The sequence below is a fragment of the Mixophyes fleayi genome, chromosome 6 (genome assembly GCF_038048845.1).
Source record: "Mixophyes fleayi isolate aMixFle1 chromosome 6, aMixFle1.hap1, whole genome shotgun sequence".
Classification (NCBI taxonomy): domain Eukaryota; kingdom Metazoa; phylum Chordata; class Amphibia; order Anura; family Limnodynastidae; genus Mixophyes; species Mixophyes fleayi.
Window position 1 is genome coordinate 87826883 of NC_134407.1, and position 27649 is coordinate 87854531.

General features: G+C 37.9%; 1 protein-coding gene across 2 annotated transcripts in view; it reads left to right on the plus strand.

Annotated features, from left to right (window-relative positions):
- Positions 1–18854: 18854 nt before the first annotated feature.
- Positions 18855–27649, plus strand: part of GRID1 (glutamate ionotropic receptor delta type subunit 1) — an 823000-nt gene continuing 814205 nt past the window's right edge. The window contains exons 1-2 of one of the 2 annotated variants that reach the window (XM_075217028.1): positions 18855–19157; positions 21391–21546. In XM_075217028.1, the coding sequence (XP_075073129.1) occupies positions 19079–19157; positions 21391–21546 (235 nt within the window). In that variant the 5' untranslated portion in view covers positions 18855–19078. The remainder of the gene's footprint in view (positions 19158–21390; positions 21547–27649) is intronic. The other variant, XM_075217027.1, reaches the window with a different exon arrangement.

Below are 27649 nucleotides of genomic sequence, written 5' to 3' on the forward strand. Positions count from 1 at the left end.
CATTGTCTTAATCAGACCCTGAATGTACCTCAGGTTGGAAGGAGGTGAACCAGTGCTCCGGTCAAAGGAGTAGGCTAGGGTGACTGCAGTAGTGAGGGTTCAGTGATTGAGAATGAACTCTGCTGGAGTGTGTAGTCAGAACATGGAAATAAAGCCAACTTTTAACTTTACACCACTGCACTTTATGTATCTGTACTACAAGTACTTTGCTGTTATTAAACCTACATGTGGAGGGGGCATCTGTTTAATAGTTCACTGGCAGAGCCTGAGGCGTGAGAGACTGAGGTGGCTGACCTAAGAGTGTACCAAAGGTAGAAGTCACTGAGAGGTTACGCCAACATCACTCACTAGTCGAATTGTGGGCTACATACTATATAATTCATAGACAATAAATACTTTAACTAAGTTGATCACAAAACAAATATTAGCCATATGTATATAAATATGTAAGCTTCAATATTTGAAATGTTAAGACAAATTTTCTTCATAGCCAGTAATAGCAACAGCTCCACCTTTATGCAGAAGATTGAAAGCAAAATTGCTTTACCTAGAAAGCATATTGAAGAGAAGATATTTATTCTGCTGGAAGCTATTACATAAATACATGTGAATGTTATGTATCTTTTTATCTCAGGGTTACCGCTGTCTTAGCTGTAATTACCCTTTTATTGAGATGTCCGTGGTATGTAATTAGCTCTGTACTACATGCCAGTGAACTGTTTCTGCCCTTATTGTCCCACCTGAGCACACATGGACAGTGCAAGCGTGAAACAACCTACATATAAATATATGACAAGCTAAGAAAACCACTGTTGACGGCAAGAGTGAACACATTATAGGTTTCACTACAGGATTATGAATCCACCAAAGAGGTTCTGGATGGCTCTCTGCTGCCAATAGATTTCTTGTAGTGCCGTGAGATAGAAAATGATGTGCTGTATTAGTAGTGCAGATGGATTCCAGCAAACATAAAGAGATAGGATGGTGCTTAACATTTCATAATGTGTTGCAAAGCAAATAAAAAATTAATGGAACCCAATAGTCTGAGAATGGAAGTCTGTCACCAGCTGGGTCCAATGGCACTTTTGATGCTCACTCCTATTTTCTTTTCCTTAATAAATAATTTAATGTGATGAACTGGGTATGCACAGCAGGTGCCATGTATGATGTTTTTTTTTTTTTCTACTTAAACTTTTCAAGTTTTCATCTATCTCTTCAATCGGTCTCTCTCTGTTTTATCTTACAACTTCTCTCCCTCTGCATCATCGTGATCCCTGCTGATCTCTCTCTTCTTCAATCTACAGCCTCCATATCACTCTCCTTTCTATATTCCACATACTGCTTCAGTTTCTAGCTCTCTTTTATTCGTCTCCTCTTCACCCTGCCCTTTCCTCTCCTCTGTTTCTATCGTTGAAGGTAGCACATTTATGTGGGGAAAGGTGGTGGGACAATATAAATAAAATAAGTCTGCTAAGTAGATGTTTGGTCATTAGGAAGCAGGGTTATTACACAATAAATGTCATAGCCAGTATCTAATGCCGTTGAGGTATACAGTAAAATAGATGTACCTAGCAACCTTCCTTCAGTATAAATTGTATTAATGAAAACTATAAGTAATTGTTATTATGTCTATTTGTGTAGTTGATTTAATAATATATTTACACTAATTGAATTAATTGGATTTGTTAAAAATCAAAATTATAGTAAGCGCTCCAAACCAAATTAAAGCTTTAAAAACTGGTACACAGGACATATGTCGCAACTTTGTTCTCAATGGTCATTGTGAAATGTCACCTGTCACACATTCCACCAATCGTGTCCTATGTATTAAGCTACACAGACAGACTTGTACATGGGTGGGAGGAGTGAAGGATGAGTAAACTGGCTCATTCACCTTATGCTGATATAATCTGAGCTGCAACACCTACTGTGATCAGATGTTTAACATCTATATGGTAGGGCTAAATATGATTATCAGATATATGCGCATATGCCCAAAATAAAAGCTTGCACTGCTCATGTTGGCACAAGGTATTGAAAAATAGATTTGTTACTAAAGAAACAATTTGGATGTATAGACTTTTTTCATAGAGAGGTGTCTCAACAAAATCTTCCTGCATCAGTCTGACAGGCGTCTCGCATAACTACTCTGTGCGATTGGACAGCCCTGTCCTCAATAATATCATCACATAGGCGACAGGTCATTGCTTCCCACAAGATGAGCACAGTCCTCTCCTGTCTCTGCTGCGAACATTCCATTGATCTGGCTAATAAACAAGGATCTGGTTAATAAACAGAGCTAACATGAAGATGATGATAGAATACAATGAAGTGGTAAGACAAGCTCGTCATGATCTTACAACCCCAGTTTTACCTTAGTCAAACATACTTTTAAAACAAATGTCCTGCAAGAATTAGCACAGGTACATTTTTAATTGTATGCAATTAATAATAATTATAATAATAATAATAATAATAATTCTTTATAAATCGCCTTTCTCCCAAAAGGACTCAAAACACTTTATATTGTTGTAGAGAGTGAGGAAGCCATCTTGAGCACGATCAGGTGCTATTTTATGGAATCAGTCCCTGCTCCATTGGAATTTATAGTATTAAGATCCCTACATTAATAACATTATTAATCGCTGCTCATCACTGTCACCATGGCAGTTGTTCAGCTCTCAGGCAACATTGGCAGCAGTAAGAGGAGTCTGGATGACTGTTCATAGCCAGCACCAGCCAGGTGTTTGTTAAATAGGGAGAAGCCCTAAATTCTGTGAAAACTCCCATATGAAATAGACCTCCAAATTTCCTACCATGCACAAACACACTTGTACCAGTATCTTTTTGGAGTGTGTGGGAGGAAACCCACACAAACATAGGGAAAACATGCAAACTCCACACAATAGGACCATGGTAAGAATGAAAACATTGGGTGGGGGCATCAGCCTCAATAATTTAAATAAAGAAGACCAAGCTTTATTGCTTTATAATGGGAGCTTTCTAGTTCAGTAATAAAAAAAAAATATGGAAGCGATAAAGTTTTGATTTTATAGTGTGTGTGTAGCTTAGGGAATTTAGACTGTAAGCTCCAAGCGGGCAGGGACTGATGTGAGTGAGTTCATTGTACAGCACTGGGGAATTAGTGGCGCAATATAAATAGATGATGATGATGGTGTATATTACATTCATGGGAATGTTTAGGTAAATTTGTGCGATGGATAAAAGAGGTGCCTTTAATTTGCTGCATCAATCACCTGAGTGGATATGACAAAATGCACAAATTTTTTCAGTAACATTGAAAACGCAGATGTGATTAGTTATCTGTGCCACTATAGTCACACTATACGAATCACTAGTATAATCCATTCTTGCCTACTCTCCAGGACTCCCGGATCCCGAAAGGGCTTAATTACACAATGAATACAAAAAAGAGAGACCAGCGCAATATATCCACAAGGAAAAAGGTAAAAGTAAATACTGTGTCAAGTATTCAAACTGGCATGTAGAAGGATACAACAAACATATTTATTACAAAATAGTAAAACAAAGGTGCACCTATTAATAGTATATAACATTAAATGTCAACACATATAACCATGATGGTTAATATGACTACAAGAAAATACACCTTTCAATATCATATAACATCAATAATGTCACATGTATGGTATAATGATAAAATGACAATAATGAAGAAAGCAGTGTGTCCATATGCTACCATAGCACGAATAAAGTAATCACCAGAATAGCATGGATTAGCGTGATGATGATCCAAATTTTGAGCCACAGATAGTCATATAAAGGACTTAAGGGACTTATCCCAATATAGAAATGTCCATATAGTGCCACCAATGATGTAAATAAAGGAACATAAATGAACCAGCGCTTGACGCTGAATGACATAATTACACAATGAATCTCAGCATTACATAGTAGGGGGCTGTACCCTAGTTATGCATTCACATCACCAGTTCAGTAAACATTTAGAATTTTCACTGGTACCTCGGATGAGATATAATAAAATCGCTGAACCCATTGACAAGAGCTTCTCATTCCGAGATATCGTTAGTGTATTACACTGGCTAATCAATGTAATTTACATCACCTGGAATCATATGTTACGATTGTCAGAAAACATGTCATACCTGTCACAATACACCATTTCTGTTAATCCTGGCTCTGACTGGCCAGTAAAAAAACACTATCAAGGTATTTTTTATTCCTATGCGATTTACTAATCACACAATGAGTTACATATTCTGCTTATGATTAGGGCGTATATATTTAATGTATTATTGTTACAACATAAAGTACAGGCTGCTCCAGGAGTTTGAAGAGATCTAAGTAAAGGTTATAAGCCAGTTATAAGCGAGCGACAGTAGGATGCAAAACTTCAAAGGCAGTGACAGAAGCACTGTATAAACACACTGAGAATATTGCAGCTTGAATATAATTATACAAATGGTTGAGAGAAGAATAATTTGTACCAGGTAGTATAATGAGAGCTTTGAACTTATCTGTGCATGTATATGTATTTATGCAGTTGCTTGACTTTAACCAAGCCATCTCTTTTCATAATTTAATGGCCCTCTGTAATATAACATGTCAAATTATTATGGACTTCAGGTAACGCTGGTATATAAAATTTGCAAAAAAATATGAACATATACATAGTTCAGATATGTGTATTTGTGCATTGAGGATAGATATGTTTACATATTAGTGGTAGAGTGTTAGGGTACAGAAAATTCTTACAAATGTAATGTTGTGCCTTGGTCTTTAGTTATATATTTCTGGACATGTACTAGACATTTCAAGTGAAATGGCACCACCCTCAAGCTTTGCTAATTATAACACTATTAAATGTAATAGCACTAAAGACATTGCAGTTTATTCTGCCTAGACTTAGTTTCCAGTACGGCACATCTTTTCATGAAAGGGAGGGCAGGCAAGAAGAGCATGTTTGTGATCTGTCCTTTAAAAAACAGTGTTAAACAACAAAGCTATAAATGCTGTTTGGGAAACTGGGACCAAAGAAATGTCTAGAAGTGCCACATCTGCCCATGGATGTCAGTTCTAGTTGTAAAAGATTCAAGAGCTCTGCTCTAGGAAGCACATTATTGATTCTCCAGTCATGCTCCCAAGTGAGAGATGTTATAGATAAATAGAGCACCATCTAATTATTTGCATTAAAAAAATAGCCTAAAGTGATTTTTTATTTGTTTATTTTTCTTAAAGGTAGCTTAGATACAAATAAGGAACTCTTGTCATGTGCCAGGCTGCTTACATGCAGTATATGCAAATTCAAGTTTGCCGCTGGGTTGAAACACAATGCATATTTCTCACCCTGAATGCCAATGATATTTTGATATCACCTTATATCTATATTGGTTGCATATTTTATTGTTCCTTGGGTAACATTTTTCATTTGATATATTTATGAAAAAATACAATGTTGAAGCTCCACATCATAAATTATAGCTCCCCTTCCCTGCAGATGATTTATTGCATAAACTATGTGTTCCCCGGTATAAATTTACAATCCAGATTATAGTAAAACATGGTGCTCCCCTAAAAAGCATAGATTTAAGTAGTAGCTTCAAGCAAAACTATCAATGAGCAAAGGAGTTAGACATTTTACTATACAGATTAAAATAGAATCTGGAAAATCTATGTTGGACAAAAATATATTGTTTTTGCCTGGGGCATAAAGTGTCTGCAGGTATTTGTGTCATATATACAAAGCCCTCTACTCCAGCCAATGGTGTATCTCCCCTGTGAGACACTAACTTAATGTAGCTACTTTGGTCTGGAATCTGATTGTAGTTGCTATAGTAACCGTCTCATAATTCTGTGAAGCTAAGTGTTGATAGGTTTTGTTATATACTGGTCTGTGAGATTATTCAGAGCAATTTAAAACAAAAGTGCATCTGTGAGTCCTACATGCACATCCTCAACCTGGAATATGTCAATAAATTATTGATGAGATAGGAAATTATATAAATATTGCATTAACAAACATGATCTAATTCTGACACAATCATTTCAATTTTTACAAAGAAATATATATTCAAGTGACTTCAACAACTCTCACATCCGTAGCTGTATTTAGCCATTGGCCATTCATAAATATTTTTCTCCCATTTACAATACAATACAGTTTCATTTCTATTTTTTTTTGTCTTTTTAAAAGGATCACAGCAATCTTTGTCACTCATTTCCATTAAAATCAGCACTGTATAGTAAAACGGAGGCATAAACAAGCGCTACTGATGGTGAAACGGGCTGTCACTCCTGCGCCTGTCCCCATTCTTTTCTCTCTTTTTTTCAGTTCATATTTTTTCCTGTCACAATTTTGCACTCCCAAACATTTTACCATTAAAAATCCCCCAGCACTAGGCTGCAGCCTAGTCAGCCTTTTGGATAATCAGGCGCTGTCTGGATTACACAGGATTAGGCAGTAGAAAGTCTGTCAGTTTCGTTTTCCAGATCACAAGCTAGACGAAAAGACCATGATCTGTCAAATATCAAAACTAACACTCGTATAGGTGGATAAATTGGACAGATATTCTCAGGACTGTAATAAGGTAAAAGCATCAAATTGACGGCCCTAGGCATCAGAAAGAGGTGTTAGTTCATAATGCCACAATCTGGGGCTCACTTAATTTATCCCCCGGAGTGACAAGACTACCACTGCAGACACTATATTGTAATAGGCACGCTGCAGCTGTTCTTGTAACGCAGTGCAGTGCAAAGCTCCGTTTTGAAATGATCATGTGCTACTCAGCCCCAGTTGGCTGTCAATCTGGGGGTTCATTTATCAAACCTTCTAAAACAGTAATGGGCAACATCTCCTTCTGCGATGTCCACATGTGCAGCCCTCAAACCTTCGAAGGGCATGCACAGAGGAAGGAGGGAGAGCACATTGCACTCCCTTCTCCTCTGTTATGTAGCGTGACCTCCCTGCATTGTTTTGAAGGTTTCATATGATGTGAAAGTTGTCTGCCCCGGTTCTCTCTTAATGAGATCTGGAGCAGCTGGCTGGGGGCCACAGGTGGAGTCTGGTTCTAAAAAGGAAATTTATTTAATACATTCTGGAAAATGATAGCTAGAATCTGATTTAAAAGATTTGATAAATCTACTCCTATGTGTGTTGAGCTTCTCTAGTCGGGACTTGGCACATGTTTCCCTAATGGAGGCAGCAGCTATTTGAACAGTTATACCACTTTCATACTGCCGCCCCGGCAATATCCCGGGTTTTTCAAGGCGGGTTCTTGCAGGGGCTCAGAGTGTCCCAACTCAGAAACACCATTCATACTGCACCTCGGACCCTGGAATTTCCCGGGTTGACCCCATTCATACTGCACAAGTCTGTGCCCTGGCAATTTGTGGGAGTCACCAGAGCACTTTTCATTGGCTGAAAGCTGGAATATGAAAAAAAACCCTCTCTCTCTCTCTCTCTCTCTCTCAACACTATGGCAACCCGGCTTGCACCGTTCATAGTGCAGGCAACCCGGGTCCGACCTGGGAATTACCCCTCGATAAATCCCGGGTTGAAGACCCGGGTTTTTACACCCGGGATTTTTCACTTGTACCATTCATACTGCACCATACTGCTCGCCCTGGCAAAAACCTGGGATTTTGGTGCAGTATGAATGGGGTATTATTTGACTGTAAGCATACCATTTTTTTTGTCAAAATCTGTGAGTACAGCATTTTAATAAAATCTGAAGTAATGGTGATGTAGACCTGTCTTATGCAATGCATTGGCTCCAGCTGTTGTGGAACTACAAGCCCCAGCATTCTTGGTATGCTGAGGCTTGTAGTTCCACAACAGCGGGAGCCTAATGACAAGATACACAGGTTGCCTACCAGTTTTCTGGGATATAAGTAAGAGAAAATTTGGATGTTGGCTTCTTTATTTTAAAATTATATATATTTTTTGTATTCTATTTGTTATGTTTGGGGTTTACATCTGTCATTAAACTACAACATTGTACACCACAGAAGAGACTATAATTGAATGTGAAATCTCTGTTATCCAGAGTTGCTTTAATAAACCCCTGGTTTGAACCTCAGGGGTCCATGTAATTTTATGCTATTTTGCTGTAATTTTATGCTATTTCACACCATGGGCTTGATTTAGAGTTTTACGCTTCTTGCATCCCAAATGTACACATAAAAATTCAAATGCGATAATTGCAGTCCTACAGGTATGTATTAAGTTGAGGTATCACAAAATATGTCCATCTCAAAGCACAGCAGTATTTCCACATTAGACATACTTTAGATGCAAAAATGCATATATTTATGCCAAGCCATAATATATAGATGACTCTTGATAGTGGTAGTTATAAATGTGAACGTTGCATTACCCTATTCATACAAAATTGAATTTAATAAAGTGCATTTACACAATATAGAATAGTGTCTTAACAGTGTTATTAATAAATAAAGTCACATTTTATAAACTGTAACGAAATACAAACACCTCCACATCCATTTGTTTTCTGTTGTATAAATCCAATGGTAATCTTCATTTTTGCAGTAGCCCAAATGTAAATACAAAATAAGAGATCGCTGCAATATAAATGCAAACTCATATAATTGCGTTGGCACAGTACAGAAAGGATAGATATGCATCAAGGAAGGACTTACATCATATTATATGCTATGGGGGGGAGGACGGATGCAGCCACTAGAATTTAGGTGGCTGGTCTTGGGGAAGGGACCAGCCACTAGCTACTATACTGTTGCTCCCCCCACTGGTACCTGGTTGGGGGGCCGCCCTGACAGAGGGGGATCCGGGGCACGCCTTAATCCAGCTCTGATGTCGCCCTATGTCGCCCTCCAGCTGCACTTCATTGAAGAACAACATTCTAGATGTAATATACCCAAAAAGTGCTCCTTAACTCATGATTAATTTATTCCATAAAATAGGCTAAACTGAGCAGTATTTTAGAAGAAAAATGGAAACTTTTAATTAAAAGAGTTGGTAATAAAGTGGCAGATGCACAGTGCATATTTTGATATTTTTCTGCCCTGTATCTGTTACTTATAGCAATTATCACAAGTAAATTTGTTACAATTCAATTTCCATTTTACTTTATTTACCAAGGACTTAATTATGGTTTCTGACATTTTCAGTAATGTTTGAATAGAGAAACACCCATGATGATCTCCTGGCCCTGGTTCCTTTTACTGTTTTGTGAGGGGTGCGGGAAGTAAGCTGATCAGACACAGAGAGCATGAGTTTACAACTGAAGTGCACAGAGCACACACCAAGGGCGGATCATGCTGCACGGCCATGCTAATTGTGATTAAAACACAATTTGAGCGGCCAGGCAGGATTCTCTGTCTGCCTGTCTCTGCCGACACGGATCTGCACATTGTGTGTGGCCACAGGAAGCCCTTCTAAGGTGGCAATTGCCCTGTTCACCCCCCCCCCCCTTGATCCGCCACTGGCACACACCACGGGTTTCCCAGCTTGTGTACAGATCCTACCTGCTGTCAGTCAAGTTATAGTCTGAAGTGAAGGCAAGTCCAGAACTAAGAGGGAAAGCATAGATCAAAGGACAGGGTGGTTGAGGAAGCAGATAATCAGGAAAAAAGGAAGCTAATGAGGTTCTTTCCTGGTCTAGACACCATACCTACTGGTATGCTCCTGAGATACATTGTTCAGTTTCCCTTTAACCTCATCCTTAGGCTGGGTACACACTACAGTGTTGTCTGCAAATTATCGAGCCAATCAGACAATCACGGTAGTGTGTATCCTGGAATGGTAAACAATTATCATTCCAAAGCACATGAAATCGTTGATCGAGATTTTCAAATTGAACTGAAAATCTTGATCAAAGATTGAATTGTCATTCCAATTCTGCAGTGTGTAGCACTCTGCAGAATTGGAACGTTCATTTAGCTATGAAGCAGCACTCACCTGTCACTGGAGGAGCTGGTGTCCGTGGGTCCGATGTTATCTCCCTGTGTGACCAGGCTGCAGGCTGTCATGCAACTTCTGAGTGAGTAGCAATAATCATTTCAGTGCCACATGGATTCACTAGATCTGTGGACGACAGAGTGTGAACTGAAGAGAAGACACTGAGACAATAAGCAGAAGAAGAATGAAACCTGCAGAGAGCCAACTGGGTGAGCTTAATAATGAACACTGAAATGTATTTTGACTGTATGACACATTATTACATAAATTACAATTTTTACTAGTCGTTTTGCCTGTGATCATTGGACCATGATCTAAAGCTATATTCTAATAATCATATAACCCTATTTAGCAAAAGATGAACAGCAATACTGTCTTCACAAACATGGGTTATATATGACAATATGGCTTTTTTTGTCTTCAGTGGGGAAGGAGGAGAGAAGTGACAGGCACAATAGTGTGATCTTGCTCTGGATACATACTCTTTTGCTACATGACTGGCCTAGCAGCCAGATCAAATAGGATGGTGCAGTGGGCAGATGGTTGCACATGTCATATGCCTGCTTCATTTTTGGTATTCCCAAAACCGGTCCTATCCTTTTCTATCAGATCATTCTCTGAAGACATCAGGGTGACTTTCGAATAGCAATATTTGTTGTCATGGGGGATTTAATTCAGCATGTGTGACTACCCTGTATCTTAAGAAATGAACTTCATAATAAACTGGCTATATTTATGTCATTCCTGTATAGCCTTATGAAACTTGCAATGAATGTTATGTATTTTCATGGTTCTGGGTTCTTGGATGTGTATGAGGCAGAAGATGAAACTATATTTGGCGGAACAAGGCTTAGGAGCACAGCTTCAGCAGGAGAGCTGTGTCTTCAATGTGAAGACTGTACATGACTACCATTAGAAAGAAGGTTTTCCGGCTTTACAGTTGCTTGTTATACATTTACAACAACAGAAATATAGAATTGAATCTCCACAGAATATCTGTGCTGTAATCATGTGTATATGTAGAGGCCTAGAGGAATTGGAGCAGTTTGATATCTTTGCCTTTGCTGTCAAAATACTTTGTCTTGTCAGTGTCTCAGACCCTATTTTACTGCTGATGTTTTTGTACATTTCAAAATACCTTTCAGGTTGTCTGCATTAAATAAGTGATATCATCTACTGTCCAGTACATACTAAATTAATTTTAAAACAAATGTCTATGAAGCCACAATAAAACATAGAAGCCTAATTTAATAACCCATGCAATAAATTGCAGTGTATTTTCTGCCCATTCCTTGAAAAGAATTAATCTATTGTCTAAAATTCTTGGCTGTGGCATTTCTACATTCATGTCATTCATATTTATCAACAAAACCCACAATAAAGAAAGCTGTGATGGTGAAAGCTGATGTTGTTCCTTAGAGCTTATTATTCCCCAGTCAAGAGGATCCTTGTGGTTGCTAAGTTGGTAATTGAAAAGAGAACTGTTTGAAAACTTTACTGTGTGAAGCCCACTTGTATTTCTATCTCAGTAAATAATGTCTATCTTCGTTTCTTTCAGGGTACGTGCAGCTAACGTCTTTGAGATGGAAACAAGAGGGAATACAAAACATATATAGTAATATCAACTTAAGGATACAGTAATAAAATATAACCTATTTGCATATTTTAGACCTACATTGTGTGAAATGTCAACAATGACGGTGTTTCAGTAGGAAGTGCTTATCCACTCCACCCTCAGTATAATAATGTATGGTCAGAATGTGATTTATTAGAGGTAGTATGAACTGTGTTGCCCATTCAATAAAATATTATATGCAACAGATATTTTAGCCTGGACATTCCTTCATTGATGGATAAGATATGCATGTATTTAAGGCCCCCATCAGGAGGAACAGCTTGAAGCTGTGTATGGGGTCAGAACTATAAATCTTGGGAGCACATGGCCACCTTCCCTCAACCACCATCTCCTCTGCCACATGCTCATTCCTGGGGCAAGAGCAGGTGATTTGTTCATAGCATTAAATAGAAAACTCTACAAACAAAGGGTCATTTTCCATATGTGTAATATGCAGTCAGCAATACGTCTTATTCATACAATTATGTGTCCTTTTCCGAATATAGGATTTCAAGATACATGCTCACGCAATCTGGGCCTAGTTTTGTTGGTTGCTGGATGTTCTGGAAAAGGTGTATAGTGGAAAGATGAAATAGCAAACATGCCCTAGCATGGTTCAACCTACTACCACTTAACGACCACCACTATGGTTCATTTATGCTTTTCTGTTTTTCTTTTAATATACAGATCAGCTTAGCTTCATATATGTCTTAAATTAGTCATAAGAGTGATAGTACATCCAGACTTCCTTTAGTATGCCAGAACCACCCTAGGCTATTATCCCCAATTACTACCCCTCATACACAGTTTTACACAAAACATACATGTAGTCTCTTTCTATACTCAACAGTCCTCTGGCCCCCAAACCACATTGATCTGGTACTGGATCACATAGCCCAGTACTTTTTACCATTACAATCTGGCTGTTCACTAAGGGACATGTGACCTCATGTATCTAACCCGTATTTTTTGTTGGTATTATAGAAATAAATGTTAATAAATATAACGTGTCAATTTTGTGTGTTTCAATATTTTTATTACGTTGATCAAAGTGCATTTAAAAAATGTGTCTTCCCTCAGAATCGCAACTGGTAGATGCAAAATGGAACATTTTGAGCATAGGGACGAGATCCAATCTCCAGGACCTCAGAGGTGGAGAATTGAAGGCTTTTTGTGGGGAGGAAAATGATCAGAACTGTCCCACAAAGCAAGAAAATACAGTGTAAATATACCCTCTCCACCTATTTAAATACTGGCATCCAACAATGAACTCTTCCCATCAGTGCAAATGTTTGTGTCCCTACAAATGCTACCATCTTAGTCCTCACCTCCGCAAATCTAGGCACACTTGCACAAGGGTAGGTGCATACCATCACAATAATAGCATTTTCAATATGGCTTTGCACTCTTGTGCTTGTAAACTGCCTTGTTTGTCTGCTAGTTGTAACTGACAGCATCTAGAAGCTCATCCCCCTAACAATGGGCAAGCAGCAGAGTGGGACAGGTGGGCATTACGTACGTCATAGGAGACGACTGGAAGTCAGGTTAGTTGTACACAAGGCACCAAAGATCTGATGTCTGCTATTCACTGGCCATCAAATTGAAGGTCATCTTTGTACACTAGCCACCATAATACACTAGTCTCCAGGCTTGGGGTATGCTTAACATACTGGACAGATTGGGATCTGCTTTGCACAGTAACCATCACACTTGCCTCTGCATTATTCACCTGCCAACAGAATAAATTCTGCTTTGTAATCTATTTCCCAGAATAGGTAACACTTTGTATGCTTGCCCACCAATCTGGCTCCATTCTCAATTTGGCCCAACACATTTGACTCAAAATCACGACGTCTGAAGGTGTCCTTTCAATTGTGCTGCGGGCATATTTAGCCAAAGAGACTGATACAGTATATTAGTAACAACCAGGACAGAGTTCTACAGACATCCAGAGATTCTATAAATTGCTATGCAGGAAAATAACAATGTGTGGTGTAATACTAGATAATATGTCTCTAGGACACATTTAAAATGACAAAACAGAAAATAATTGTATGAGAGATTAATGTGTTACAGGCATTGTGTTGTGGAAAACTGTTGATAGAGTAAATAAATATACCTTCTTTATTATGCACAGTGTAAGTATGATCTTGGGGAAATCCCTTTATCGTATAATATATTCCTCAGATGCCCATGTTTAAATGCTAATTATATTATAATCCCTTTCTGACTTCTCATCTTGCAAAGCCGCATGTGTAGATAAGAGCAATACATCTGTGATGACAGAATCCAACCTGTTTGAGCTGTAGCGAGGTTTGTATGCAATGAAAACAAGCAAAGTATTATTTCAATAGGATACATATTAATGTCACTATGAATTATGTAATGGACATCATTTCCTTTTGTGCCGCTAGTGAGGACATCTTCTGTACAGCACCCACTAAACTTTGGCAGTCAAGTTATGGGTCATTACATGCGCTCTGAAGGCCTTTGTTAGAAACAGAAAATACTGGCAAACTAACAGGGAACATAAGAATGACAGGTTCATAAATGAAGTTGTGAATACAGGGAATCACATCCCAGTGGTGGTGGTGATGGTCAGTCTCACATGACAGAGAAATCAAAAAGTTTAAAGTTGGTAGTTTAAAGCAGTGATGGGCAACAGAAGCCCCTAGGGCCACATTTGCCCTCCAAGCCTTTACCTGCTGCCCCTAACTCCTCCTGGCTTTATTGCAAGATTTGTTTGTTATAGCTTGTAACATTTAATTAAAATGGCTGCTGATATGTTATTACAGACAGGTGTCTCTTTGTTTGATTAAATGTATTGTTTTAACTTCTTACTGACATTAAAAGTTATGTGCGGCCTTTATGAAGAGTGCGGCACCATGAGGCCCCTGAGCTGTATCAGGTTCCACATCACTGGCTTATAGGCTAGGGCGATTGGAAGTTGATCTTTTTATGTGATATGTGATCTATAAGTACACCTTTTAGGATGTTTCCACCTCTCTGAAGACCTAGGCACACACATGATTTGCGGATGCACCTTCCAAGAGCAGAGAATAGGCTGCACCTCGATATGCGCTGGGCATTTACGGGGTGACCTACCACATCTATTTTAAAAGAAAGTTATTGAAATTATGGAAAAGCACATAACCAAATTTCTAGTGAATTAATTGACCGCATTCTCATTAATATTCGTTCAGGCCACAAAATGGTTGTCAGCACTATGTGATGGTAAGGGATATACATTCACTCTTTAGAAAATGCGCATTTTTATTTTCTCACGGCCTTTTTTCTCAGACTACATTGAGAAACAGGGCCTTTATAATTTAAAATATTTATAATGATCAATTCAGTTTTTCTCAAAAAAAATTGAATAGTGAGATTTGTTTTGTTATAAAGGTTGAGGTCAGGTCACATGGTTGCAGCATTGCCACCTGTTTCAGAAACATGCTAGAGGGTATTTTACATTTCCACTATGAAGATATAGATTTTGAAATCCCACATTAAAAATGTATTAATCTCAGTGCATGCAATGAAAAATTCATTTCATATAATATAGTTTTAATAACCTAGGTTTGGCATATCTGCCAGGAATGTGGACTGTTGGGATTCCATAGAGCCTTGAATATCTTTGCTTTGTCATGATGGTGAATAGCTCACAATAAGATTATAATCAGACTATCTTTACAGTCAAACCTTTTATCCTGTGATGACATTCAGATTCTGTTACCACATTGCACACTGGAGGTTATCATTGTCATTCCAAAATTCAGATATGCCCCTTGCATTGCTCAGCTTCCAAAATGTCATAATCCAGTAGCACTTATGGGCCAGTCAATGATTTTATTGTATTGAAAGCTATATTTGTTTAATAAAAGCTTACAGATGTACCAGTCTTTATTGCAGCATGTTGCTTACATATTGCTTACAATGGCTATACACAGTGTCAAGTGAAAAATATTTGATTGATTAGATTGCATGGTTGTATTGTGGATGCTTTAATACAAGTGCGGCAATAATTAAAATGGCTAAAGTAGTGATGACCCTATCTAAGCAAGGATATGTTCTTTTAAGACTAAGGACAGATAATAGTTAAACTTAGCGGCCCTGAGTCATGAAGGGGAGCAAGGTAAAAAGAGAAGTAATTTTGATCCTGGACAATTATTTTGCACAAAAGGAAAATACTGGCTTTTTTTCATGTAGTACATGAATACTTGCTAAGTTTACTTTTATGCTGAAATTTAAAGTTGATCTAGGACATGCCCTACCCCAACTATAAATCTGTCCCCACATTTTAAATTTACCTCCCCTTCCAATGCAACATGGTTTTGCCGAGGTGCAAAGTTACTCCTTTTATTTGCTTTGTTCTCCTTAATGACTCAGGCCCAGCATGTCATCATTAAAGATGTCCTTGCTTGCATAGGTGAACCAACTAAAATCCAACTCATATGCCCTTTGTTTGTGCAGTATTCCATACATGACAGGATGCGAGCAAACTGTTCTAAATATCCCACGATCATTGAGATTGATAATCTTGGTGCTCCTCACCTCTGCTCAAAAACACGGTTAGAGAAGTCATGGGTCATCCACAAACATCACAATATTCCCATGTTTGGGGTTGACCAGTGGTTTCTAACACTTTAATCTGAACACACCATTAATATTAACATTGGCACTATATTCCTGTGCTTATCAGTGCTAGTCCTCCATGCTAACCCTTGCTTGTAAAATCATTCTTTTCATCTGGTCTCCTCACATGTGCTACAGCATTGTTACTCAAGTATTTGTCATGCATTTTCTGAAAAAGCAGAAGTGAAAACATCCTGCCCACCAATAGGTCTCATAGCAAACGTATGCATCATCATAAAGTTATACCCACCACAAATTCTGCTCTATCCCAGTCAATATCCAATAAGGCAGATTTATAATTGCATTAGTAGCAATTTGACACATAACTCATTTTATCCTGTTTATTTTCCAATCACATAACTTGCTAAAAACATTTGTTGCGTTATTTTAAGGCACACTTTTTCTCCTGTACTGTGGAAGCCCTTAATAGCTGCATGGACTGTTATGGCTATAATTATGCCCTTGCTTGTTCATTGCAGAAAATGGTGTGCTTTTCTCCTCTACAGCCTATGTAAACATTTATGACAATTTAAAATATGGTCACAAATTAAACAGCAACAGTTATCTATTCCATTACTTTAAACAATTTGTGTTTTTAATCTGTAGGTTCCTATAAGACACGATTAGAGTTACTATTTAATGTACAATGATTTGCCTTTCTGGCTTTATACACAGCACTGCCCCTTGGTTAAACCTCCAAGTGGTCCATATTAGTCATTGTAAATGCAATGAAATAAAAGAACAACGTCCCATCAGATGTAGGCTTTATTTACAAACAACATACAGTTCTAGTGTGTGGCAGATAGCATCGGTTTAGAACTATCATGAGGTATGATTATATATGCATAAATCCATTTCTGTTAATATTTCTTACATGCATACGATAATTTACTAGTGCAAACGCAAGTTACACCTAATGCCATCACAACAGCAGTAGCAGATAAAGTGCAAGCTCAGATGTTAATATTGCATTATACAGAGCAGAGATTTTTTGTATAACCCTCTATCACGGTTTGCATCGCAGGGAGCGCATTAATAATTTTATAGGCAGCACAAAAGTCAATGAAACTAATACAGCATAACTTTTAAAAGCCAAAAGGAGAAGGAGGCTTTTCGTCACATTTGTATCAGCCATGTCTGTAACATGAAACATTAGCTAAGTTATGCAGTTTTTCCTCTGTGACTATTGGAGAATTATAGTTATGAAACCAAACGATGCAAATGTAGCTGGTCGGCAAATAGTTTATTTTAAACTGATATATTTTTTTCCTATCCACATTTGCTTTTCTAAAGCACAGTCTGCACGATGTGATTTTACTAATGAGAGATATCATAGCTGGATGATGATTAGGAAGCATTAATTACGGTTTTCCTGTTGATTGTGTAAGGAGCTTATTATAACACTCACAAGTATTCTTGAAACAATCTGAACTGATCTGTAGCCTGACTTAAAGCAGATTGTCTTTACATTCACTTGTTCAAATAAAATACAGCATAATAAGCCCACTGTGAAGAATATACATCAAAGTCCTTTACATTAGCTGCAAATGATTTAACCATTTAATCAGACTGCCACCATATACGCTTGCAGGGTAGATCACACAGAGTTTTCTCCAGATTCCTGCAGAGTCCCTATTTTTGTAAAACAGGTTTTTTTTTTACTTAAAGTTCAATGTTTAGAAACCGGTCTTTCCTTGACATTTTATGAAGATATAAACTCTGCTCGTGTTTCAATGGCTGAGCAACCAGTGATGCTTTTGTTTTAATTAAACAATTAGTCTTCTAAAGCATCAGCATGTTCTGGCTAGTGTGGGAATTATATTTTATGTAGGCTCTGTAGTAATACCAGCTCCAGCTGAAAAGGGTATCCCCTTGGCAATTAAGTACATGAGCTGGGAGATCAAGCGACTAATTACATGGATATGTGTGCTCCAACAAGATGGTCTATAACAATCCACAAGTTCGAGCTCTTTGGAATGGCTGCCTTTCTGCCCAAATATCAGTCCTTAATATAGATCCACACAATAACTTTTTCGCAAGTAAATGAAATAGGTATACTCCGAACGGTTGCAGTTCCTTCCTTTACAGCAGTCCGATTCCATCACCCATTTGTGTAATCCAGTCTGCTCGGATCGTGTTGTTCAGCAAACTTAACTCTTCTCCCCTAAACTTAACTCTCCTCCTCCCATCAATGGTGAGATGTACAGCTCAATTCTGGAGACAGTCTATCGTGTGTCTCTATCACGGTCGTTAATAACCCATCTACTTCATGAGGAGTGCCGAGATCCACTGTGTATTTAGCAATTAGCTTAACCTTAAGGCAACATGCTCCATCCACTGTGTCCCGTACCTTTAACTACATGCACACAGTTCAGTTTTTTTTATCGATAGCCATCATATTGCCCTAGAGCTCTTACGCCTTTGTCAAGCTTTACACAGTCATACATGTCATTTCCCTCTAGATTATGTGCCTAGCGATCTTCTGTATTTCCTTTTTTTCCCTAAGATGCTCCTGTGAAACTGAGCTCCAGTGTTCCCCATCTGAGCTCATCTCTCCATCTCTCAGTCTTTTCACCAAGACTATATTGAGTGGTGAGTCTCTGCAATCACGTGGTAGGAGAGAAGGAGGGGGGGTCCTCCGCAGTTTGCTGTTTGTTGGGTCTCAGACACACATAGAGTGTTGGAGAGAGCTGCAAGTCTATTCTTTTCTCGGTCTAAGCAAAATAAGATATATTGTATATACTGCAAAAACAATTCTATCAGAATCTGCCTTGCGTTTCCATCACTATTTTCCCTTCTACATCGTTTGCCTTATCTGGAGAGCATTTTCATCATTCTTCCCTCTGTACCACCAACAAATCCGAGCTGATGTGCTGTTTGAAAGGCTGGAAATGGAAGTGTTGATGCTCTGCTTTTTCCCCTGGATATTTCAGTGTTTTTCAGTACGGGCGGACTCCATCATCCACATTGGTAAGAAAGGACCCGGCGTGTGGAATTGTAATGATGGTCACCAGGATGAAAGGGGTAGGGAGAGCTGTCTCCTTAAAATCTCCACAAAGCTGCAACCGACGACTAAACTCCTACTGAGAAATGCTGCAACAACCTAGCTGGGTGCCATGCAAACTTATATGTGGGATGGGGGGGGGGGGGGGGTCATTTGGTTGATTGTAATGTGTTATGGGTAGCTTAATGCCAAAAACAGGTTGGTATCGATGGGAATGTTTGTGTGTTACTTTAATAGGATTTCATATTGTGGGATCAGTGCAAACTTGTCTGCTTACAAAGAACTGCAAATACACTGTAAACTAGCACCATGGACAGAGATGCCCACAGTGAAGAGTATATGTGAGTCTTGAGTTTGGTGGATAGAGAGAGGCCGAGGGCATAATACATGGACAGATTATGGTTGGTAATGATAATAGCTGATGTTTTAATATGACTGCAGCCTGTATTAGCACATCGTTCAAGGCTGCTGTAATCCGGAATATGTAAGTCACAAAGGCAGCATGTAGGTCTAGGTGCTGGGATAGGTACGGTGCAAAAGGGAACTTTTGTGTCTATCAATGGCTTGTGTGGGGAGTGTATAGAGCAGATGAGAGACTAAGGATGCACTGTACAGTCCGCTGCTATAGGAGATGTAGTAATCAGGGAATTAATGGCAGGGGGACAAGGATGCATGTTTGTTGATTGCTAGGGATGAGAGACATGTATTGCAACCGCAGTCAGGAGAGGAAAAATACAGACTAATGCAGATATCTGACCAAAAACGACAGGCACGTCCAAGATGAACCGAGATATAATGATTCATCTCAGACCTAGGCGCTTGGCAGAATGAATATAACAAGGTAATACTGATGTCACATAGAGCAGATGGCATACCTAATCTAGGGAGACAGAAATCAAAACACAAGGGCAAGTGTTGTGCCAAAGAGAATGGATAAAGGGTGCCTGTAGCTCTGCTAGATATGGGTAAAGTCGTAATAGTCTTATGGATTAGTGACTAGGACAATACACAGTTGCCATGCTGAAGCCACGAGTAGGTGTAGTGAGCCTGTCCAAGCACACAGCATTGCGGATCTATTAAATAAGATTGGATGAACTTTGATCGCTGTACAGCTATTAATTGACCTTTTCGCTATCAGTAATCTTACAGTCATTCTGCATTCGTGATAGAACTATAAACAATTAACAAAATACTCATAAACAGGGTGTAACAAAACATCATGGTTGCACAGATTTGCAAAAGTCTATCTTTGTTAGAAATATGTCATACCATCCATTTAATATTACCGCACAGTTGTTTGCTCTTCTTCAATGATGAGACCCACAGGGCTTTAGATGAGCAGTGACAGCCTATGCAAGCGCCGAATATACAGTTGGAGTACAGGCTTGCTCAAGATATGCAAGACCTGGATTATCACAGTGTCTCTGGATGCTTGAGATCAAGTGCCCATCCTTCATAAAATCAGATATTTACCCCATTTTTCCTCTGCTGTCTCGGTGCTCCTCTCATCCACGGTGTGAGATTTACTAATGGGGAGTGAATAAGGAATGCTTTATTAATGAATCATCCGAGGCTGCACTCCAATAAAACGCGTGTCCCCGAGGAAGCATTAATAAAGAGAAACGCGCCCTATAAGTCATTTATTACATAAACCTGATCAGTGGAATATATTTCGTAATTGCACATGTATTCCACTGAACACGCCAGGAGCACTTACACTGCTTTCCCTCTGCTTTCTCTATGAAACAAATCATATTTACATAAAAATATTAGCATGATTGTCTACTGAATGTATAATGCATAGGATGACATAACCGTAGTCAGTTGGACCTGATGTTGCTTCTCTTATTGCTAATTAACATTCCTAGACTTAACTTTGTACTAAGGAATATGTACTGCAATGCATCCAATATTTACAGAGTAGCTGAAAGCTGCACTCTTCAATAATACATCATATTTTGTTTCTTGGGTTTCATTTTATTTTTATGGCACCAAAACAAGTGATGCTGGTCATCAGTCCAAAGTAGGGCAACTGGTGCTGATAGACAGGTCAGTATAGATATACACCTAGTAGAAGACTTTGCATCAGCTGCCAGGTTTGTTAAGGCCGTCAGCCCACTATGGTGTATTTGTATTCCAAACTGCCCCCTGTATGTAGTTGCTTAGTAATGCGGCCACTGATTGGTCTTTCCACAACAGGTGCAATATTTGAAGAAAATGCAGCAAAGGACAATGAAGTTTTTCAGCTGGCTGTATCAGATCTGAATCTCAATGACGATATTTTACAAAGTGAAAAAATTGGGCACACTATCAAAATTATAGAAGCTAACAATCCTTTCCAGGCTGTCCAGGAAGGTAAGCCAGCTCCATTCTATCATTTACACCAGTCGTTTGTAGAATGTTTTCTATAGCAAGAAAGGCATTGGCAACATTTAATTTAAACGTCTAATAGTTAAAAGCATAATTCATGCCTCTATTAAATGTTTATGTCCTCTTCTTTCAATGTTAAGATCATAATTCTATTCAATATCTGCTTAGCGCACTAAATGCTGTGTATTTGCCAATTATTACATTTGCACATTGTCTTTGACACTAGAGGATGAGTACTTTTTATATTTTATAACATGCAGGAGATTTATAATGCACAGAAAAATCGACTATAGATGAATGTTTTTATTTGTCTGCCAGTCTGATCATTCCATTTTGCTGGGGAAACACAGCTGCGAAATGTAGCTTAAAGGAACCGAATATTCAAGTACCAGAATGGCAGTATGGCTCACAAAGGAGGCATTGTAATCTCTACTTCCTTTGGATGAGAGCTTGTTGAAACTTTTGTTCTGCCGGAAGTGGGCGCTGTGTTACCAGAAAAGAGACTTTAGACTTGTGAAGCGATGATCCTGCTCTCCCCAACGTCCTGGATTTATAGTCTCTGATTAGTACCACTCACTTGTCAGTTATTTATGGTTATTCACTAAAGGGTTAAACGGATTTGACAACAGTGACGTTGTGCTTTCCTACTTTGTGTTGCTGTGGCACTTTTAGTGCAGGGATGCATTAATGAATTACCGAGACTCTAAAATTGATTATCCCTTTTTTTGTGCGTTGTTATTGGAAACTTGGGCATTGACGAAATAAAACATGATAAATCATTGAAAGATCGCTCATTGTTTCACAGCGGAGAAAGAGCAGCGTGTAAGTGCTTGCCAAGCTCTTTCTGTTCCAAAGGTAGAGATTGTGGACTGGTTCAAGGTCATTTCTTAAAATACTGCATTTAGTGTAGCAGTGCCAGTAGCCTGGGGGATCCTTGGACATCATATGCATTAACCCCTTCATTTTAGAACAAAATTATTTAAATACTTGACTTTGTCACAAAGGGATTTATTGAACGCTTTTAACTACTAACATATTTTTTCTTTATATTACAATTCAAAGTGCAAAACGATAAAAAGAAGCCAACCAAGTTAAACTATGGATATCTTTATTTGTCTGATGACTGCAAGAGAAGGTTGTGTTGATAGTTGGCTGAAAAACATTATGGGCCTGAGTCATTAAGGAGAGCAAACAGAAAAAAGGAGTAACTTTTTTCCTGCACAAACCAATTTACAATGCAAGGGGTACCAATTAGGTTTTTTTTGCACATAAGGAAATACTGGCTGCTTTTTCTTGTAGCACACAAATACTCAATAGCTTTATTTTTACACTGAAATGAAAAATTGATCTAGGACTTACCCTATCCCAACTATAAATCTGTCCCCACATTTTAAATGTATCTTCCCCTCCAATACAACATGGTATTGACCAGGTGCAAAGTTACTCCATTGTTATGCTGTGCTCCCCTTAGTGACTCAGGCCCTACATAAGAAACCATACACCATACAGAGGTACTCTAAACTGTAAGAATTAAAAGTTTACAAAACGTCATTCTAAAGTTCTAAAGTTAGCATATATATATATATATATATATATATATATATATATATATAGCAGCAAGTCGTGTTAGCTCTATTATTTATAACAGAGCTTTAACACAAAATTCATTCTCCAGAGGCTCTTCAAAGATGGTAATGATATCTGAATATGCTGATTTTGTTTTCAGGCGGTTGATGTAATAATAATACAAAATTAGACAAAAAATATATATATTGGTGGTACATGTCATAATGTTGCTTAAAGTTACTTAAAACTTGTGAGTATGGCTAAAATCAGATTTCTGTTGTGCCTAAATTGTACAGTTTAAAATAGGTGTACTCATAATGACAATTGTGCACAAATATAGATTATAAATGAAGAATTACGTAAAACAGGGATTGAATGATCTCCCTATTTTTTTCAGAAGTTTGTCAAGTTAAGGCATCCCAATTATTGTTTACTGTCGTTAGCAGACTGATGTCCATGTATGTGAGTGTGAAAAAAGAAATGCACATACTTTGGATTGTATAGTAAGATTGTGCCATCTTGAAGTATGACTGACAAACTGGAAGTGAGGCAGGTACGCCCTAGCGGGGCAAGCAAAGGTGTAGCTACAGCTACAGATGCACATGCAAGTGCAGAGAGAACAGGTCTCTAATTCCCAACTTAGTGCTGTGTTACAGGAGCGATTTACTTTCAACATTTTAATCACAGTGATTTTCAAGCCAAATACGATTCCATACAAATGGCTGGTTTCGTCTGTCAGGTTGTCACACTACAGATTTTGTAGCTTGTGCCGCCAGGAAAACACTGTGAACAGCAATTTGACAGAGTGAGAAAATTGCTGGGTAAAACGCTGCACAGCTGAAAATAAGGTAAACCACCACGAGCACGTTACACTGAGAGATTATAGTGCTGGGATCACTAATTTTATGAGACTGGATTTTTAAAGCTGATATTTTTTTCCCCACCAGCAAGCTCCAGCCACCACACTGGCTAGTGTGACACGGCTCTATTTTTGCACAAATATTGTGTAAAGTGTTTTGAGAGGACACATTTCAGATTGTAGGGGGTGACTTTAATAATGGAGCTTAAGTGAGGAGTAGCTTGGAAGAGCTGAGTCTTTTCAATATGTTACAACGGGGTCTGGTAATTTTGTTTAGTTGATCTAAAAGAACAAAAACAAGTGTTCTCATTGTGCTCTAGTAATTTTTTTGTGGCATCCGTTGGTGCACCAGCACTACATATCCATGTGTTGGGCTGCATTCCTTGCTGCAAGACATTGATTTAAAGCTGCAGTGTCAAAATGTCCCATTCCAACTCTACACTATCTTGCAGTAAATACAGCAATGAGCATTCTCATTATAGTTTTTTTTATAAGACTACAAAACTCTATAGTGCTGGATAGTCAGTATATTAGATCATACAAAAATCATACATAAAAATGTAACAAGAACATGTAAAGTTAGAGAAGAATGTGCAGTCATAAGCCAGAGGGTAGAGAGGGTTCTCCTATGGGAAATCTTACGTTTATGACATGTAATGATTACAAAGTTCCGGTGCACACAATGCTCATAGTTCATTGATACATCACTTAAACACGGTTGTTGTGCTCTGTATTATTTCTATTATTGTAATCTGACATTAATTTCATTGCTATAGAGCAATGTTAACTTTGTTACTCATACATAGGACGTGATTCTATTCTTACCATGCTTATTGCAAATTGACTATTTCAATGTCTTTGCATGTATCTAGAAACCTGTGACCTCTCATGTTGTGGCTACATTGGCATTGCCCGAGTACATGAGGCACCCAGAATATTGCTCCCCTTGACCGTAATACTTGCCTTTGGCAGCAAATTAAGGGATTTGTGAACAGATGGCACAATCAACATTCAACAAATTTATAATACCTATTTTTAAGTGGGAAATATACTCCGAAAGCAAGTTAGGTTTCAATGACTTCAAGTGGGATAAAAAGTCTTGGATCATTATTTTATATATCAGCAATGTGCTACTCAGTATTTAGTATATGTGTGTCACACTGGATTTATTAGAAGTCTCTTTTTTGACTGATTCCACATCACTTGTCAGCAACCGTTTTCCTGATTCCTCAGTATATTGCAAGTAGGTGGCTTTTTTGAAACAGAAAACTAGGGCATCCTTTGATGAGGGTGGTTCTATAACTCTAGGAAAATGTCAGATTGTAAACATTTCAGGACTGTAAACTGAATCCTAATCATTTGCTTCTGTTGCACTTGTTACTCCTATTTTGTAGTGTTTCTTTACTTATAATTTTGTAAAGGCACTTTTTTTGATGCCATATGCAGTAAACAAAATAAGAATGTGAATGAATGATGATGATGATGATGAATAATCAGATAGCTTTTGTAAATCTGGAACATAAGAGATTTCTAAGCAAGCTGGATTGCATATACCTTGCAACCTGTTTTCAGTGATTTTGACAGATTTTCTTTCTGAATGTTATGAGCTGTTTTTGTTTTTTTTTTAAAAAATGTTGTTAGTCTTGCACTGAATCCGATAAGCTGTTTCACTACAAGTCCCATTATGCTATGACCTTTTTTTGGCTGCATCTATTTGTTTTTCTTGTTTAGTGTATCTTCTTGTAATAATTCTCTACTTAATTTAAAGCCTACATGTATCCCATATGTATTTCATTTAAAAATAAGCACAGATGTTGGAGTTATGTAATCTTAGATGAAAAACAGACTACCTTTAGCATATTGTTACCTTAAGGCAATTGCCATGTAAACATTTATATAATAAACATATGTTATTTTAGAGGGATTTTTCATGTACTTGGGACTACCGAAGAAGATGTTAGAGAAACTTCCTATGTATAGAGCAGAGCTGCGCCCATAGTAGGAGAACATGAGATAGCTGTCTCAGAGAGAACTTTTGTTTTAGGGGGGTGCTGGAGTTGACTGAGAGGGCAGCAATATAAATGGAATACATCTAACAAATCTACAAAATGCCTAAATATTGCATCATTTCTCTTTTTAAATGCACATGACTCAAATGTTTAATGGTGGTTTATATAAGAAATGAGATTTGAGTCGTTTGTGTTGTCACGTCAGGCAGCAGAAGAGCTAAGTACACCCATGGTGTTCAGCCAGTAAGCAAGTCGCGCCATCCAATTAAGTTTTTTTTTGTTGCCATGAACTTAAATCAACAAAATGCTGCTTCACGGAGCGTTTTATTACCTCCCAACATTTTAAATGGCAAAAGAGTGATGCATACAACTTTCTACTTATATATGACCATAAATTTTGCAGACTTGTAAAAGCAGCAAGGCTTATTCCAAAATGAATATTTCATTTATGAAACATGGAGTTAAACTACATTAGTAGCCTTACACTGATTTTCCTCTCTGCTATGTTTAAAGTTTGATGCAGTATTATATCCTCAACAACATCCCAAACCACTATATGCCCGACATTCTTTAACTACACAGTCAAGAAACTCCAATGTAGAGCCTGTCTAGTTATTTGCTTTTGATTTTCATTTCAGCTCTATAGAAAACTGAAAGACAATCAATAAAATATACTGTAGGAAGCAGCAGGTTTCTCTGTAGTGTACTGACCCTCCTATATTCTCTCTGAGTGATGCAAGACAGAGAAACACCATCCCTGCACAGCTTGCTAAATATCTCTGCTTTCTGCAAATGTAGGGATAAGGTAGCATCATGAAAGGGCTTTAACTTTAAAGATTTCTTTTATTTCAGCTATATTTTTTTTAAATTTAGAAGTAGACATGATTAATATATATTAGTGCCCAATAATGGGTTTCATTTCTCGTAAAAAGCAAATCTGCTTATCCACCAATTCTGTAAGAAACTTACAGAAATTGATTTTTCTTTAACTGCATAAATAGAAACAATGGGCCTGAGTCATTAAGGAGAGAAAAGCATAAAAAGGAGTAACTTTGCACCTGAGCAAAGCCATGTTGCATTGGAGGGGGAGGTAAATTTATAATGTGGGGACAGATTTATTGTTGGGGTAGGACATGTCCTAGATCAACTTAAAATTTCAGTGTAAAAATAAAGCTATCAAGTATTTGTGTGCTACATGAAAAAACAGCCGGTATTCAGTGAATGTGCAAAATAATAAACTAACTTGCACCCCTTGCATTGTAACATGGTTTGTCCAGGAGCAAATTTACTCCTTTTTTTTTGCTTTGGTGTCCTTAATGTATATAAAGTGGAGTTAAGTAAAAAATAAATAAATCCAGATCTATATCCAATGTATATAAAATGGATTTAAGTTAAAAAGAGTGGATATTAAGAGTAATGGCTTCTTTCCAGCCTCCAATGTTAACAAATTTCATTTGCATATTGTGCTTCTTTAACCTATGTTTCATACATTTGGCAATTCAGCCCAACTAAGGCTTCGGCAACCTGTTAAAATAAAAATTAATGACTGCAGTTATGGGAGGAGTTTGGATGCTTCTATTGTCATAAGACTAATGAAGATGAAGTAAATGTCTTTCTTACAATCCCATGAGTAATTACCATAAAATAGGACATG